Source organism: Glycine max, chromosome 12, assembly GCF_000004515.6.
Source record: "Glycine max cultivar Williams 82 chromosome 12, Glycine_max_v4.0, whole genome shotgun sequence".
Taxonomy (NCBI): domain Eukaryota; kingdom Viridiplantae; phylum Streptophyta; class Magnoliopsida; order Fabales; family Fabaceae; genus Glycine; species Glycine max.
The window spans coordinates 15,051,558-15,065,029 of record NC_038248.2 but is presented as its reverse complement, the minus strand read 5'-3'; the positions used below and the strand labels follow the sequence as shown (position 1 = coordinate 15,065,029).

Sequence of the window (13,472 nt, the reverse complement as noted above, 5' to 3'; positions counted from 1 at the left end):
TTCTTTTAAAATAGGGAAAGACATTAGAGAGTTTTAATAAAAGCAATCTAAACTGGAGTACCAATAACAATGAGAGCTTCAGTTTATTTCCCTCAAGCACATCAAGCCAAATAATCTCACCAATGTTTTCCCAAGCAATGCAGCCTAAAATCCACGCTATGCAGCATCAGCTAAATGCAGCTATCCTCCCATACCATTCTTTGGCACTAGTATACGCTAGCTCAAGGTTAAAGCTTATGCTTTGGGCCCACCAACAAAAATATATTTGTTATTAGCTTTTTATAAAACATTTGACTCAAACTAAAGTTCAGAGTGCAATCATTCAAAGATCAGAACAAAAAATTGCCTCAAAAAGACCTTCAAATGTATACATGACAATGCCTAGTTTAAAATTTGAATTTATTAATTCAGCAAAACTAAAGAGACAACAAGACATTACACAATTGATAAAAGGCACCTACTGCACCTCACATGCACAAAATGAGTTTATTTTACACATTATAGCAAAAGTCTAAAACAACCACCAATACCTTCCAACTTAATCATCCTCAAAATTTTAACCCACCATCTTACATAGCAATTAGTACGCAGTAGTTTTAAACTCCAATCCATAACAGGAGTCTTGGTTCAACTCATTTGTTAATGTAAATTGTAAACTTTAATCAACAAAAGAGAAAGAAGATCCACAACAGTATTGTACAATTTGAAAGCAACATCGTGTCTTCTCCTCTGTTACCCTTGAATACCCTATTACTTTAACCCAACAGAACTATCTTACCGAAAGCACAGCAATACAACTACTAATTCATCAATGAAAAACATTAAAAAACTAAACAAATTAAAAAAATACCCAGTTTTGCTTAACACCAACAAAAAATGCACCCACTTCTTAAGCAGAGTTATTGGACTGTTATCAGTGTCCTCCACAAACATTGGCACGTGCACTACTGGAAAAACCCTTTTTTACGACATCATATTTACTACGGTCATAGAAAAACGTCTTAGTACATATAACGATGGCAATTGCATAAATATTGTGAATATTTCAAAGGCGGTTTCCCAAAACCGTCTTTGAATGCGGGCCATTTTAATTTTTAACCCCACACGTCTGTTCCTCTTCTTTCCACGACGTCTATTCCTCTCTCCACTCACTAGCTGCTCCTCTTCTCTCCTCACGCGTCTATTCCTCTTCTCTCCTCTTCCCATTACATTTTCTCCACCTTCTTACCACCGAACCTGACTTGAGCTTTCCATGGAAGAAGAACACGCGACAAAGGTGCCACTACCGGACGCTTTCCTTCAGTTCCTGGAGACCAACGGGCTCGACCCTTCCATTTACACTGCTATTGATTCCACCCCACGATACATTCGGTAATTCCAATTTTTCACCATTTTCTCAATCTCCTTGCTTCACTTCATGCCTTTTAATTTGAAACTTATTTTTCTTCTTATTGAGCCTTCAAAGGTTGAAACCCGGTTTCGAATCATGTATTGAAGAGGTTTAAGCAGAGGTGAAATGCAAACTCGAAAAATTAGAGTGGTTACTGGGATTTTACTTTCTTCCACCTCACGTTCAAATTGCTGGTTCTAGGGCATACCGAGAAGGGAAGGTAACTGGTCATGGAATATTAGTTTGGCTTTTCATAGATTAACCAAGTAGTTTGGTTGCTACAAATTTTATTTAAAACTCAGGTATTGATGGATTTTTCATATGTCAGATATATGGAATTGATGCAGCTTTTGGAGCTGTAGTTATGGCTTTAAATACCTGGGGATCATGTTCTCGACCTGTGTGCTACTCCTGGTACATATTTCTTTTTTTACCCACTCATGCTTGTATTCTCTATCTTCTTATTGTTGAAAAACAAATGAGTGAGATTTAGATTGCTTTACTTCAGGAATAAAACGTATAAAATGACTATGTTTCAATGATGATTTTTCATTTTCTTTTATTTTTTGCAGGATGTTGTTTTTTTTAGTTGAAAGAACAGCTTTGAACTTAATTTATTAGCATTTTCAGTTATTCCTAGTGGATTTTGTTCTGACTACAAATCATGTAATTGGAGTTTATGTTGTTGTAGAAATGGTCTAGTCTGAAATGTTATGCTGCAAATTTAATATCATTTATTTATTGATATTTCCTGCTTTTGAAATGTTTTCTTTCAATCAAGTACTGAGCAGGTGAGTCTGGGTTGGAAGGAAGAGTGGATGTGTTCAAGGAGTGGACATCTAGAAGACCATGGAAAGAGAGGAAAAAGGCAAATAAAAGTGGTACTGCATATAATTTTTTGAGTTTTCATTATAATGATCTTTTTAATAAACCTGTTGACAGTGTCTAGCTTCTGAAGCTTCTGTTTCAATCCAAGATAAGAACCTGTTGTTTGAGTTTAAACATTAACAGATGAAATTATCAAGTACCTCCATGTCCTGAGTTTTTGCAAGCTAGAGCCTAGATTTGTTGAGAAGTCCATGTAGGATCAGCATGTGCCCAACCTAGTGGCTCTTACATGTACTCCATATTAATATATAATAAAAAGTTGCATCAAGTTGATTTAAAAGGAAACACTTGACATTGTCAAAGCTTTATTAGACAAGTCTCTCACTACAGGCTTTCCAGCTGCCAGACCAATGGAATCTGACTTTCCTGCGAAAGTTAGTTGGACAAGAGTTAAGTTGCTTCAAATCTTTGGCAGATGAACATTTGGAAGAATCTGAGGTAGAATTCTCAAGGATTTCTGGTTGTTGGGTTTTTGTTTTTATTTTATTTTATGAAATTCTAAATTGCTTGGATGTAAGTTTTATTTGACTAAACAAGTTTGTTGAGCATGTTTTTTTCTCATGCTTCTAATATTTGGAATTTCCTTTTTTGAATTAACATGCAGGCCTTGTATTTAAACTGCCCACAACTCAATGATCTTAATCTAAATTCTTGTAGAAATTTGCATCCAGGTAGTCATTTTACGCCATGCTCTATTGCCATTATCAGCCAGAAATTTGATGCAACATTACAGATCATCCAGGTAAAACTAAAGTCTTTGTCTAAATATTGAAGACAATTTTATATTTAATACAAAATTTATATTATATATAGTCTCTTCGTTGTATTTTTTATTATAAGAAATTGAAAATAAGTCTTTTTATATTGAAAATATATATAGTCTCTTATTTGGAGGTTTTCCTTGTCCCGTTCAGATTTAAGGAATTACTGTGTTCCTATCAAGTCATGGAAAAATAATTAATAAATATAAATTCAAAGGAGCTTAAACAATATTTTTTTTTTTACTCTCTATATGATATAATTAGTTGAAACTGTTATTTGCATGTATGGGAGTGACAAGCTGGTTAACGAACCAATGCCTAGTTTATCATAGCTAACATGCATTGATCATGATAGAAGGCACTAATAATTGACCAAGGTATTGGTCACAGTATTGTGCAGTTGAGCTAGCACGTATTAGAGGGGCAGCAAAGAAGCACTTATGCCTAAATTGACATTTTTAACAATATGAACACATGAACAGATGTATGGCCTAGGCTTTGTGAGCACTGGTGGATTTGGTATGCCTTCATACTTTCCTTTCTTTCTTTATACCTTGCTATCATAGAGGTCTCTTATTTAAAACCAATTATATAACCGGTTATGAATGAATAAAAATAAATTACTTGAAATAATAATTTCTATAAAAGTAATTATATTTTTATAATTAATTTTATATAATTAATTAAATAAAACTAATTGTAGGTGTATTTATTTTTTAGGAATTAGTTTATAGGAGCAGTATACTAATCGGGCGTGAGTTTAAGATATCAAAATGGGCCAGAGCAACCTTGGCCCATCAAAGAATTTCATTCCTCCTCAATCCTCATTCACTAATGTTATGAAAACTAATTTTTATTGTGTCAACACTCAAAATACACAACGAAAATTATATTTTTTGCTATGTATCCTTATAAGACTATATATTATCAATTAATTACTTATTTAGTTAACTTTTATTTATGTAATGAATGTTAATACGTTAACAAGTTATAACTAAAAAATATCTCAAAATATATTAATTTAATAACTTGTTAATATATTCATATTAAAAAATAAGAGTATGTAGATTAATAAATTCTTATATATATATATATATATATATATATATATATATATATATATATATATATATAAATGTTTGGTTTTTAGGTGGTGAGAAGTTGAGAGCCAAGAAAATTAAAAAATTGATTGAACATGGAAAATTGATAACAAGATGGCATTTTAGACATGCATTCGGATCTCAGAACCCCAAGTTCACTAATCTAACTAAATTTATGTTTCCAAAAGGCAGGTTCTGAGGGTTCATGTTTTACCAAGAATTTTTTTTCACATATATATATATATATTACTTGTACATCCTTTCATGGAAGATCTCAATGTCCCTTTCAGGATAAAGCACTGATGGAAGATCCAATCTATGAGGAATTCTGGCAAAGGGATGTGGAAGAATCAATCAGACAAAGAATAAATAGGAATAATATATATAAGTAGGTACATGGAAAATTAGCACTAAATTTAAAATTATTCCTTGTTCTCTTGTAGGCTATATATGTAGCCTTTATATATGGATATAGTTTAAATTTTATATTTAATTATTATCTTTAAAAGATAAAAAATTAACACTAAATTTAAAATTAATACTTTTATTTGGTAGATTATAATAGAATTGAAGTTAGATATATTTTTTATGTCAAATATGTATGTGATGAATTTGATCACTTAAATTTGTGTGTTGCGTGATTATTGTGAATCTAATAGGAAATACTAATAAGAGGTGTGATGTTTATGCATTGTGACCTATCCTTCATGTGTCCTAGGTGAATTCATAATTATCCTTGATGTGAGAAAGGAATATGTTGTGTATTGATGTTGAAATCTGCCTTATAACATATTTGTAGTCAAAGTCGCTATCTGAACTACCTATATTGAATTTATTAAAGTTATTTTTACCGCTTAAAAATTTAATTCTTAGCTTTAAAAGTGTTTTGGAATCATCTACTTTGGACATCTCTATAATTTATATGAATTCTTTTAATACAACAAGTTAGAAAGTAACTTTTGACTAGGTTTGATGCACATAACAGGTTAAAATATGACTTTATGATGCATGTAATTCATGTTTATTGAATTAGTGACTTATGACCTACCTTAAACAGGAACTAGAAGTTATTAACCTGCCTTAGAACAAATGGAATTTGTGAAATGCTAATAATAAGTGAACACTTTTTTCGCCTTATGCATTTTGTTTTAATAATATGTTGGCACTTTTTGTCTCACTTTGTACTTGTAGTTGATCTCTTTAACAATGTTATTAATTTACAGACAAAAAAAAAAGATGTTAGTAATTTATCCTTGATGATGTTAATTGTAACCTTGTGCATCTATCTAAACTGTAAGTGAGTACAAGCTGTAGCCTTGGAGGTTTCAAATTTCTTGAGAATGCAAAGGACTTGCCTACCATTAGTAAGCACAGACCCAAGCATGACATTGGAAATATGAGGAAAAAAGGTTACTTTCCTGTTGAACAACTAGGTATTGATCAAGCCATTCCTTCTAGAATATTGGAGATAATACTAATTATTGAACTTGATGCAGTTTGCTTTGTGGTCTGTAAGGTAGAAATTATAAATGCCGTTTAATTTTACTAACTTGGTGTTTTAGGTGCATGTGGATGCTTGGGCCTTGTGCCTACAGTATTGCTGATGGTGAGGCCAAGCCTGTGGAAGGTGAACTTTCAAAATCATTGTTGGAGAACTAAAAAAATAAAAAAAAATGCATTCTACATCGGTTCTGAGACGACCGATGTAGAATGTTTAACATTCTAAGACGGTCACTTACGACCGTCGTAGAAAAGGTTTTCTCTTTTTACGTCGTCCGCTACAACGACGGTTGAAAACCGATGTAAAATGGCTTGAATAACCGATGTAGAATACCTTATTTGTAGTAGTGGTGCAAAGACCCAGCCACACATGCCTTCTGTCTCTCACAGGTTGGCCTAATATCAAGAAGAATATGTATATGTTCATCAAAAACAGATTAAAATATACCTGGCCACCAGATAAAAGCAACACAGCTAATTTGCCATCAAAAATGGCCTTCAATCCCATTTTCCACCATCTCTCTCGATCCTCTTGACTTCTCTCCACCACCGTCGACACACTGCTCTCCGGCACAGGCTCAATGGCCACCACCGGCAGTCCTGAAAGCAATCGCAATTTAGTTACACGTGGCAAAACACGTAATCACTAATTAACATCCAGACCTTGAGATCGCAGCGAACATTGAATAATCCGGTCAATTCTTGAAAGATCTAAACTCTGCAACATGCAACATATTAATTAAACAAAACAGAAACAAAAATCACACAATAAGGAGGTCAAAACGATCCGAAATTGGAAAATGAGACAAATACGATTCACAAATCTGAAGTTCCGAACTCGAATCGGAGGCGAATTCGGAGGAGAAGAGAGGGAATTGGATAGGAAGGAATAACTTACCTCAATGTCCTTGACGAGAAACTCGCGTTCCTCCTAAGAGAGCTCATACCAGAGGGCGAAAGCGTGTTCTTGATCGTAGTCTTTCAGTCTCTGGAGGAGAGCTTGCGGCGGAACAACGTCGTTGCCTTCGAATCCCACCGGTGATGGCTCCCTCATTTTTTTCTCTCTCTCTCTTCGGTTTCGGTTTCAGTTTCGATTTCAGATCTCGAAATTGTGAAGAGAGCGAGTGAGCAAGGTTCCGTGTTGGTGTTAATGTATGGTTGGTTGGTTATGGAGACAGGGGAACAAGGGACGGGCGACGAGGGAGGGTCCGACGCCGAGGGAGGGGTCGGCGCCGACCTCCCGCGGCGGTTTATGGAGGTGAGGGAGGGAGGACAAGGTTCCAGCGCCAGACAACACTCGCGTCTCCATGACGAGGAAGGAATAGCAAGAAGAAGAGAGTGTGTCTGAGAAAGAAAGTGTTTCGGGAAGAGGAAGAGGCATTACATTGGGGAGAGGAAAAAGGCATTGGAAATCACTGTAGCGATTGAGGAGATCAAGAAAGAGGTCAGCATTTAAATTCAAAATTACACAAGTTTAAAGACGGTTTTTCTTGAAACCGTGTTTGAATAATATAAAATAAAAGCAGTTTGAAAAAAATCGTCTTTAAAATGTTATCGCTATTTACAAAAATTGCCATTGCCTTAAACAAAAACGGTTTCGAGAAATCGACTTTAATTACGTGTCGTAGAATACGCCATTTTTAGTAGTGCTTAGACAAATGTTAGTTTTATAATATTTTATACAAAAGGCTACAGAAATAAAAACAAAAGAAAGATAAAAACATGTGATGGGTAGAATATATATATATATATATATATATATATATATATATATATATATATATATATATATATATATATATATATATACATGATGTGTTAATTAATGAGTCCTCTTTTGATTAATCAGTATTTAGTATTTAGTAATGCTAATTAAGGAGTCCTCTCTGTAATCCCAAGAATATTTGGGCCAATACGACTTATGCTTCTTTTTGTAAAAAAAATTATTGTGATATGGTTGCTTGTGCACGCTAAATCTTGTTTTGGTTGGCAAGTGTTATCTCTTAAGTTTTGGTATTTATTTCATGACTGCTTGCCATGTTTTGATTTTATGGTTAATGCAAAGTTAATTGTCTATTGCAGGTATCATTATATCTTGATTGTATTCAACTGGTTTAGGAACTACCTTTCTTTTGTATTAATACAAAGAACTCTTTGTTACTTTGGATCACGAAGATTTGTCTCTAAGAGCAAAGGTGAGTTTAGTTAGAATTGACCAATCTTGAGTTTAGTTTACCCGGTTAAACCACATAATCATAACAAAGAACTAGAGGCAGAGTTTGATCTTCTAATTATTTATTAGTGTAACTACTAAACGCATTAATGTTTTAAATTCAAAGTATTTAGTTGTGTTAAATATTTGAAATGAGAGTGCCATCATATGATTTACTTAACTAAAAATTTAACCTAAAATAAAAATTGAGAGATTTTCTTTTACTTTAAAAATTTAAAAAAATAGTGATATATGAGATTTTTTAGTTGACATATATAATTTTTTTTACTTTCAAAAAAATTAATAATAAATAACCTGAGGCAGAGTTTGATCTTCTAATTGGCTACAAGGTAACACTTTATATTATACTTGTATTTTAATAATATTTTTTTATTAAATATATATTGATTTATATAAGTTTGGTAAAACCTTTGTAATATTCTAAATATAATTTACAGGTTTTAAAATATTGATTTATTTTAAATTTTAATTATAATATAATTTATAAATTTAAACTATTTAATTATTAAAAATAAAAAATTATAGTTATGTAAAATTAATATTTATCCCTCATTCCCTTGTAATAGACAATCAATATTTAATTGAAAAACAAGAAAATATAATAATTAAAACCGAGGCACATCAAGCATGTGAGCATAACTTGATTGAAGTAATTAGCACGATAACTTAAGTAATTTGATTTTGAGTAATCATCTTTTTGTACATTGTGACTTGGTTGAAGAAATTAGCACTCCTGTACACAAGTGCCGGCAGGGTGTTATAACAACGATGGCGAAAAAGCACGGTGCTTTCGTTTTCGAACTAATGCCATTAGAAGAGTTTTGTTTTCGTTTTCGAACATCCTCCTACTCCGGCAATTGGAAACCAAATGTCAGCAAGGCGGCAAGGGTGTTGAATCTCCAGTGCACGGAGCGTGTCAATCCCATTGTTGAATTCCGAACTCACTGTGTTTACAAAACATGGTAGGAAGAGTTTGATTGAGTTTGTTTTTTTGTAGCTTTCTTTTTTAATGTTGGATATCGTATACGAGTTGTCTTGTTTTATGCATTTCAAGTGTTTGATAAATTTCCAGAGTGGCCATAAGTATTTTTTGTTTTATTTTGAAAAATGCTGATATGGATTGATTAATGATTTCTTAATGGATCTTTAGATTTGTAAGCTAATGCAGATTAACTTCGGTTCTTTGTTTGATTATTGTCGGACAAGTGTCTGCCCCTTATACACTGCTGGGACACTTTTGAGAAACATAGGTTTCTTATTCCTTGTGCTGAAATTACACTTTTATATTGTGAAGGATAAAAGGTTTTGTTATATTGTTTGACATTATTGTGTTGTAGCCCATTAATTTTCTTTCTGCTTTGACATCATGTAATGAACCAACTCTCCAATAGGCGTTAGGCTTTAATTATTTAGTGAATTCTCATGAAAGGTTCTTTATTTAACACTTGTATTGTGTGTTGTTTTCTTTATTGTAGGAGGCTGCTAAGAAGTCCCTGGAAAAAGCTACTGAGCGTGTGAGATGCCTTGAGGATGATTTAGCAAAGTCTAGGTAAGGTTTCAAATTTGCTATATTTTCAGAAAAATATTGCATCGGTGTTCATAATTTTTTTAGAAACATGGTTGCTATAAGTAATTCTAGATTTCTTATAAATACTACCATCATGATCACACTCAGCCTTTAAACTACATTATTTTGCCATATTTTATGAATTGGGGGGAAAATTTTCATGAAAACAAATTTTTAAGAGCAAAATTTGCTACATTGTAAAACTTTAAGAGTAAAAAATACAGTTAATTTTTTTTTCGTTCATGACTTAATGTAACACCCTAAATTTTAAATATTAGGACAAATAGAAAGGGGAGAGAGAGAGTAAGACATTATGTTTAGTTGTGACAAATAGAAAGAATAGAGAAGATAAAAGAAGAGAAGGAAGGAAAAACTTTGAGATTCAAACCATGGATAAGGGTCTCTCTTTATCTCATTAATTCTAAAATACTCGGTTTTCTAATTCTTTTATGTAGGACTTGAAATTGTGGCATTCCCGTGAAGAGATTGTGCAGTTTGCTTGTACTCGCTAAGTTTCCCATTTTCGACAAGGTATGTAGGTTATGTCCTTAATTAATTCTTCTCAGTTAATTAATTAATTCTTCTAACTTGTAAACTGTATCTTTCGTACCTCTGGTACTCAATTAATATATATATTAATCTTTGCTGATAAAAAAAAATCTTCTCACTTATCTCATTCTTAGAATCATCGATCTGTTTCATCGAATTAGGTGAATGTGAATGGTGACAATGCAGCTTCACTGTTTCATTATAACTAAAGAGTAGTAACTATAATATATATTTATAATAAATTTATTTTAAAGTGACATAAAAATATTAAAAAATATCAAAATAAAATACCTCGATGGGAGTTATAGTAGGGGAGGAACAGGCAACATTTTATAGAAAAATAAAAACAAGAACAAAATTGAAATTAAAGCTAGTTACATCGAGAGCTTTAAGGTGTCTCTACAATTGAACTGTGTAATTTTGATCCATTCATTAATTTTTCATTCAATAAAAAATAACATACCCTAATGCCTTTAAGGCTCCTCTCTTTGCGAAGGTTAGGGGGAGGGTAATTGTACGCAGTCTTTCCCTTGTATAGGCAAAGAGGCTATTTTGAGATTGGAGCTCATGACTAGGCAGTTACCAAGGCACAAGTTTACTGTTGCGGCAGGACTCGCCCTCTAACTTGACATTCCCAATATTTAATGACATTGCTAACTTGGCACTCTACTGCACATCCATGTCAACATTTCTATTAAATATTGAATGTTAATTTAACGAATAAAAAAAATGCACACTTAAAATAGTGGGAGGATCAAATTCACAAAAAGAAATGGGGAAGGGGGGAACCAAATTCAAAGATAGTAATGGGGCCAAAAGTGTAATTAAGTCAATAATTAATCTGGTAAAATTGATATATGATGGAAATACTTATCCTGTATTCATGAATAGCTTGCAATATGGACTGTGGAGTATCACTTTCTTGTTGGAACTTGATATCTTTTTACATGATAAATCATCTGCAGAAACAGAATAAATCAGTTGCATGAGAAATATTTTGAAGCACTTTTTACCAGAGATGCAAAATGTTTGTTTGTGCTCGAGACTTTTTGTGCATGGCTCCTATCATATCTTCATTCTATTAATTCTTTTATCTTCAAAATTACGTAAGCTACTTATTTAGAAAATTGTTAGAGCAGTATCACTTGTGACCTTGTTCGGTTGGCATAGCAGGTAAATCAATCTTCATCATATTATTGTCTTCTATTTCTCAAGTAGCTATTGTCTTGTGTTTGTCAATTTTTCTCTCAGCATCCCATGGATAGCATCCTAAAGTTTATTGATTTCGCAGATACTATATTGAGTTCTTTCACAATTTGTGATGGATCTTTGAGTAAAAAATTGAACTTTAATGGTTCCACTATAATTACGGGATGCAAAAATTCTAAATTTTTATGTATGTTATTTTGTGTTCAAGCATTGCACTATGACATCATTTAATCTGTGTAGTTTTGTTACAAATAGCAACTTCGAATCTCAGGCTACAAGGCCCAGAAGAAGGAGCAACATTCCTGGGCACTTGAAGGACTATGAGCTTCAAGCTTAGCAGATTCTCGTGGAGGTACAGCAGCACGAAGGACGTTGAGGGATTATTCTAGAAGCTTAGGGGCAGGGATGTAATCATACTATAGGCCGTTAGAGTTGTTAGTTAGCTGCTACATAACTAACTACATGTATAAAAGCCATGCACGAACCCGTGAGAAAGGATAGGAAATAATATTCTCATTCTGCACTTAGATTCTCTCTCTCTCTTTTCCCTCTAGAATATTCAGTCACGAGAAAAGCAATTCCTAACAAGTTTATCCAACCTATAGGGGAAAGACTTTTGCCATGTATATTTTTGTTGAAACAAGACAATTTGTTAATTGTGCACAGTTTGATTTGATAGTGCTTTGTTACATGCCCTTTTGATATTTGATTTTTCAGTTATCTGACTAATGCTAAATGAACTTTTCACTTTGATAAGTGCCCTGAATTTCTTCCATTAATAAAGAAATGGTGGTTTATTAATTACTGCAACAATGAACCATATGCAGGAATTCGATATGCAAATCTATTCCCTTAGATGCAATATATGTTGGCCTTGGAACACAGTGCCATCTAGAAACTTAGGTTCATTCAAAGATGCTCTCTTGGCCACAAACTTGTATGTTAATTATCTTCAAATCAATTGAAACTTCTACTGTATAGTAATGTAAATTCTTGCAAAATTGTAGACTCTCATTAATTATGTAAATTCTTCTATTATGTAATTAAATGATTTTTAATTGTTGAAAATGATGAGTATACTTTTGCTTCAAATCAATTTTTAGTGTTGTATTAGTTAAAGATATTCTAAGAAATTATAACAAATAAAACAATAACAAAAAATAAAACCACCCCCAAAAAAATTATAAAAAAATACTGAACTTTCTAAGACGGTTATGGTAAAAATCGTCTTAGCAAGAGAGACATACTAAAATGGTTGTTGAAAAACTGTCTTAGTATGTCATTCATAAACTTGGGAATCTAAGACGGTTATCAAAGAAACCGTTTTAGAAAGTGAAACATACTACGATGATTGTTGGAGAATCGTTTTAATATGTCTCGTTTTTTAAGATGGTTTTTGTCATAAAAGTCTTAAAATACCAAGTCCGCCAATAAAATACTAGAATGGTTATCCAACAATCGTCTTAGTATGTCTCGCTTTCTAAGACGGTTTCTCTGATAATCGTCTTAGAAAGTTCAGTATATTAAGACGGGTATGGACACAAAACTGTCTTTGATGAGCGACATATTCCAAGACGGTTATTCGAATAACCGTCTTGGAAAACCCACTATATGAAGACGATTTAAAAACCGTCGTTGTACATATTTGACCATTTTACGACACTGGCATTTACAATGGTTAAAAACCATCGTAAAATGTCCAAATCAACCGACTTAAAAACTACTTTTGTAGTAGTGTCTCTAATTTTGTAGTTTATGGGACTATACAAATGTGGTCATGAATTTCCATTATGAATCCAGTGAGGAAAATGAGAGGAGTCCCAGTATAGATGGTACTAGGTAGGAGATTTGCATGCAAAAAGAGGTGAGCAAATATCTTTTTGCAAAACTTCTTTGCATTAACTAAATATTAATAAGAGACGATAAAAGATAAATGCACTCCTCGACACTATAATTAAGGAGTCAATTAAGAGAGGTTCATCAATTGAAAAGTATATGAAGACTCCTTACTCCTGATATAGGCTGTAATGGTTAATAATATCATGTCACAACTAGTTAATGCATTATTGACACATGCATAGATACTAGATAATTTGCTTACCAAAATAATAAGAGTTAGTGGTTAATTAATTTACATAGTGAACATTTTTCGTCCATTTTAAACTATTTTAGTAAATCTAAACTTTAATGATTGTACATTAACTTGTATTGGGCTGGATAGAATTATAAGAAGAGCCCCATAGAGGAATTCGAAGTTTGAACCTCTAATTTTTAT

General features: G+C 32.7%; 1 protein-coding gene across 1 annotated transcript; it reads left to right on the top strand.

The window, feature by feature from the left end:
* The first annotated feature begins 1,301 nt into the window (after positions 1-1,301).
* On the top strand, positions 1,302-6,987 carry LOC121173147 (uncharacterized). Its single transcript, XM_041007212.1, has 8 exons — positions 1,302-1,371; positions 1,466-1,804; positions 2,172-2,271; positions 2,609-2,716; positions 2,883-3,020; positions 4,430-4,470; positions 5,702-5,766; positions 6,818-6,987. Exons 2-8 carry the CDS (start codon positions 1,755-1,757, stop codon positions 6,985-6,987), a joined length of 672 nt encoding a protein of 223 aa, XP_040863146.1. The 5' UTR covers positions 1,302-1,371; positions 1,466-1,754.
* Positions 6,988-13,472: the final 6,485 nt, after the last annotated feature.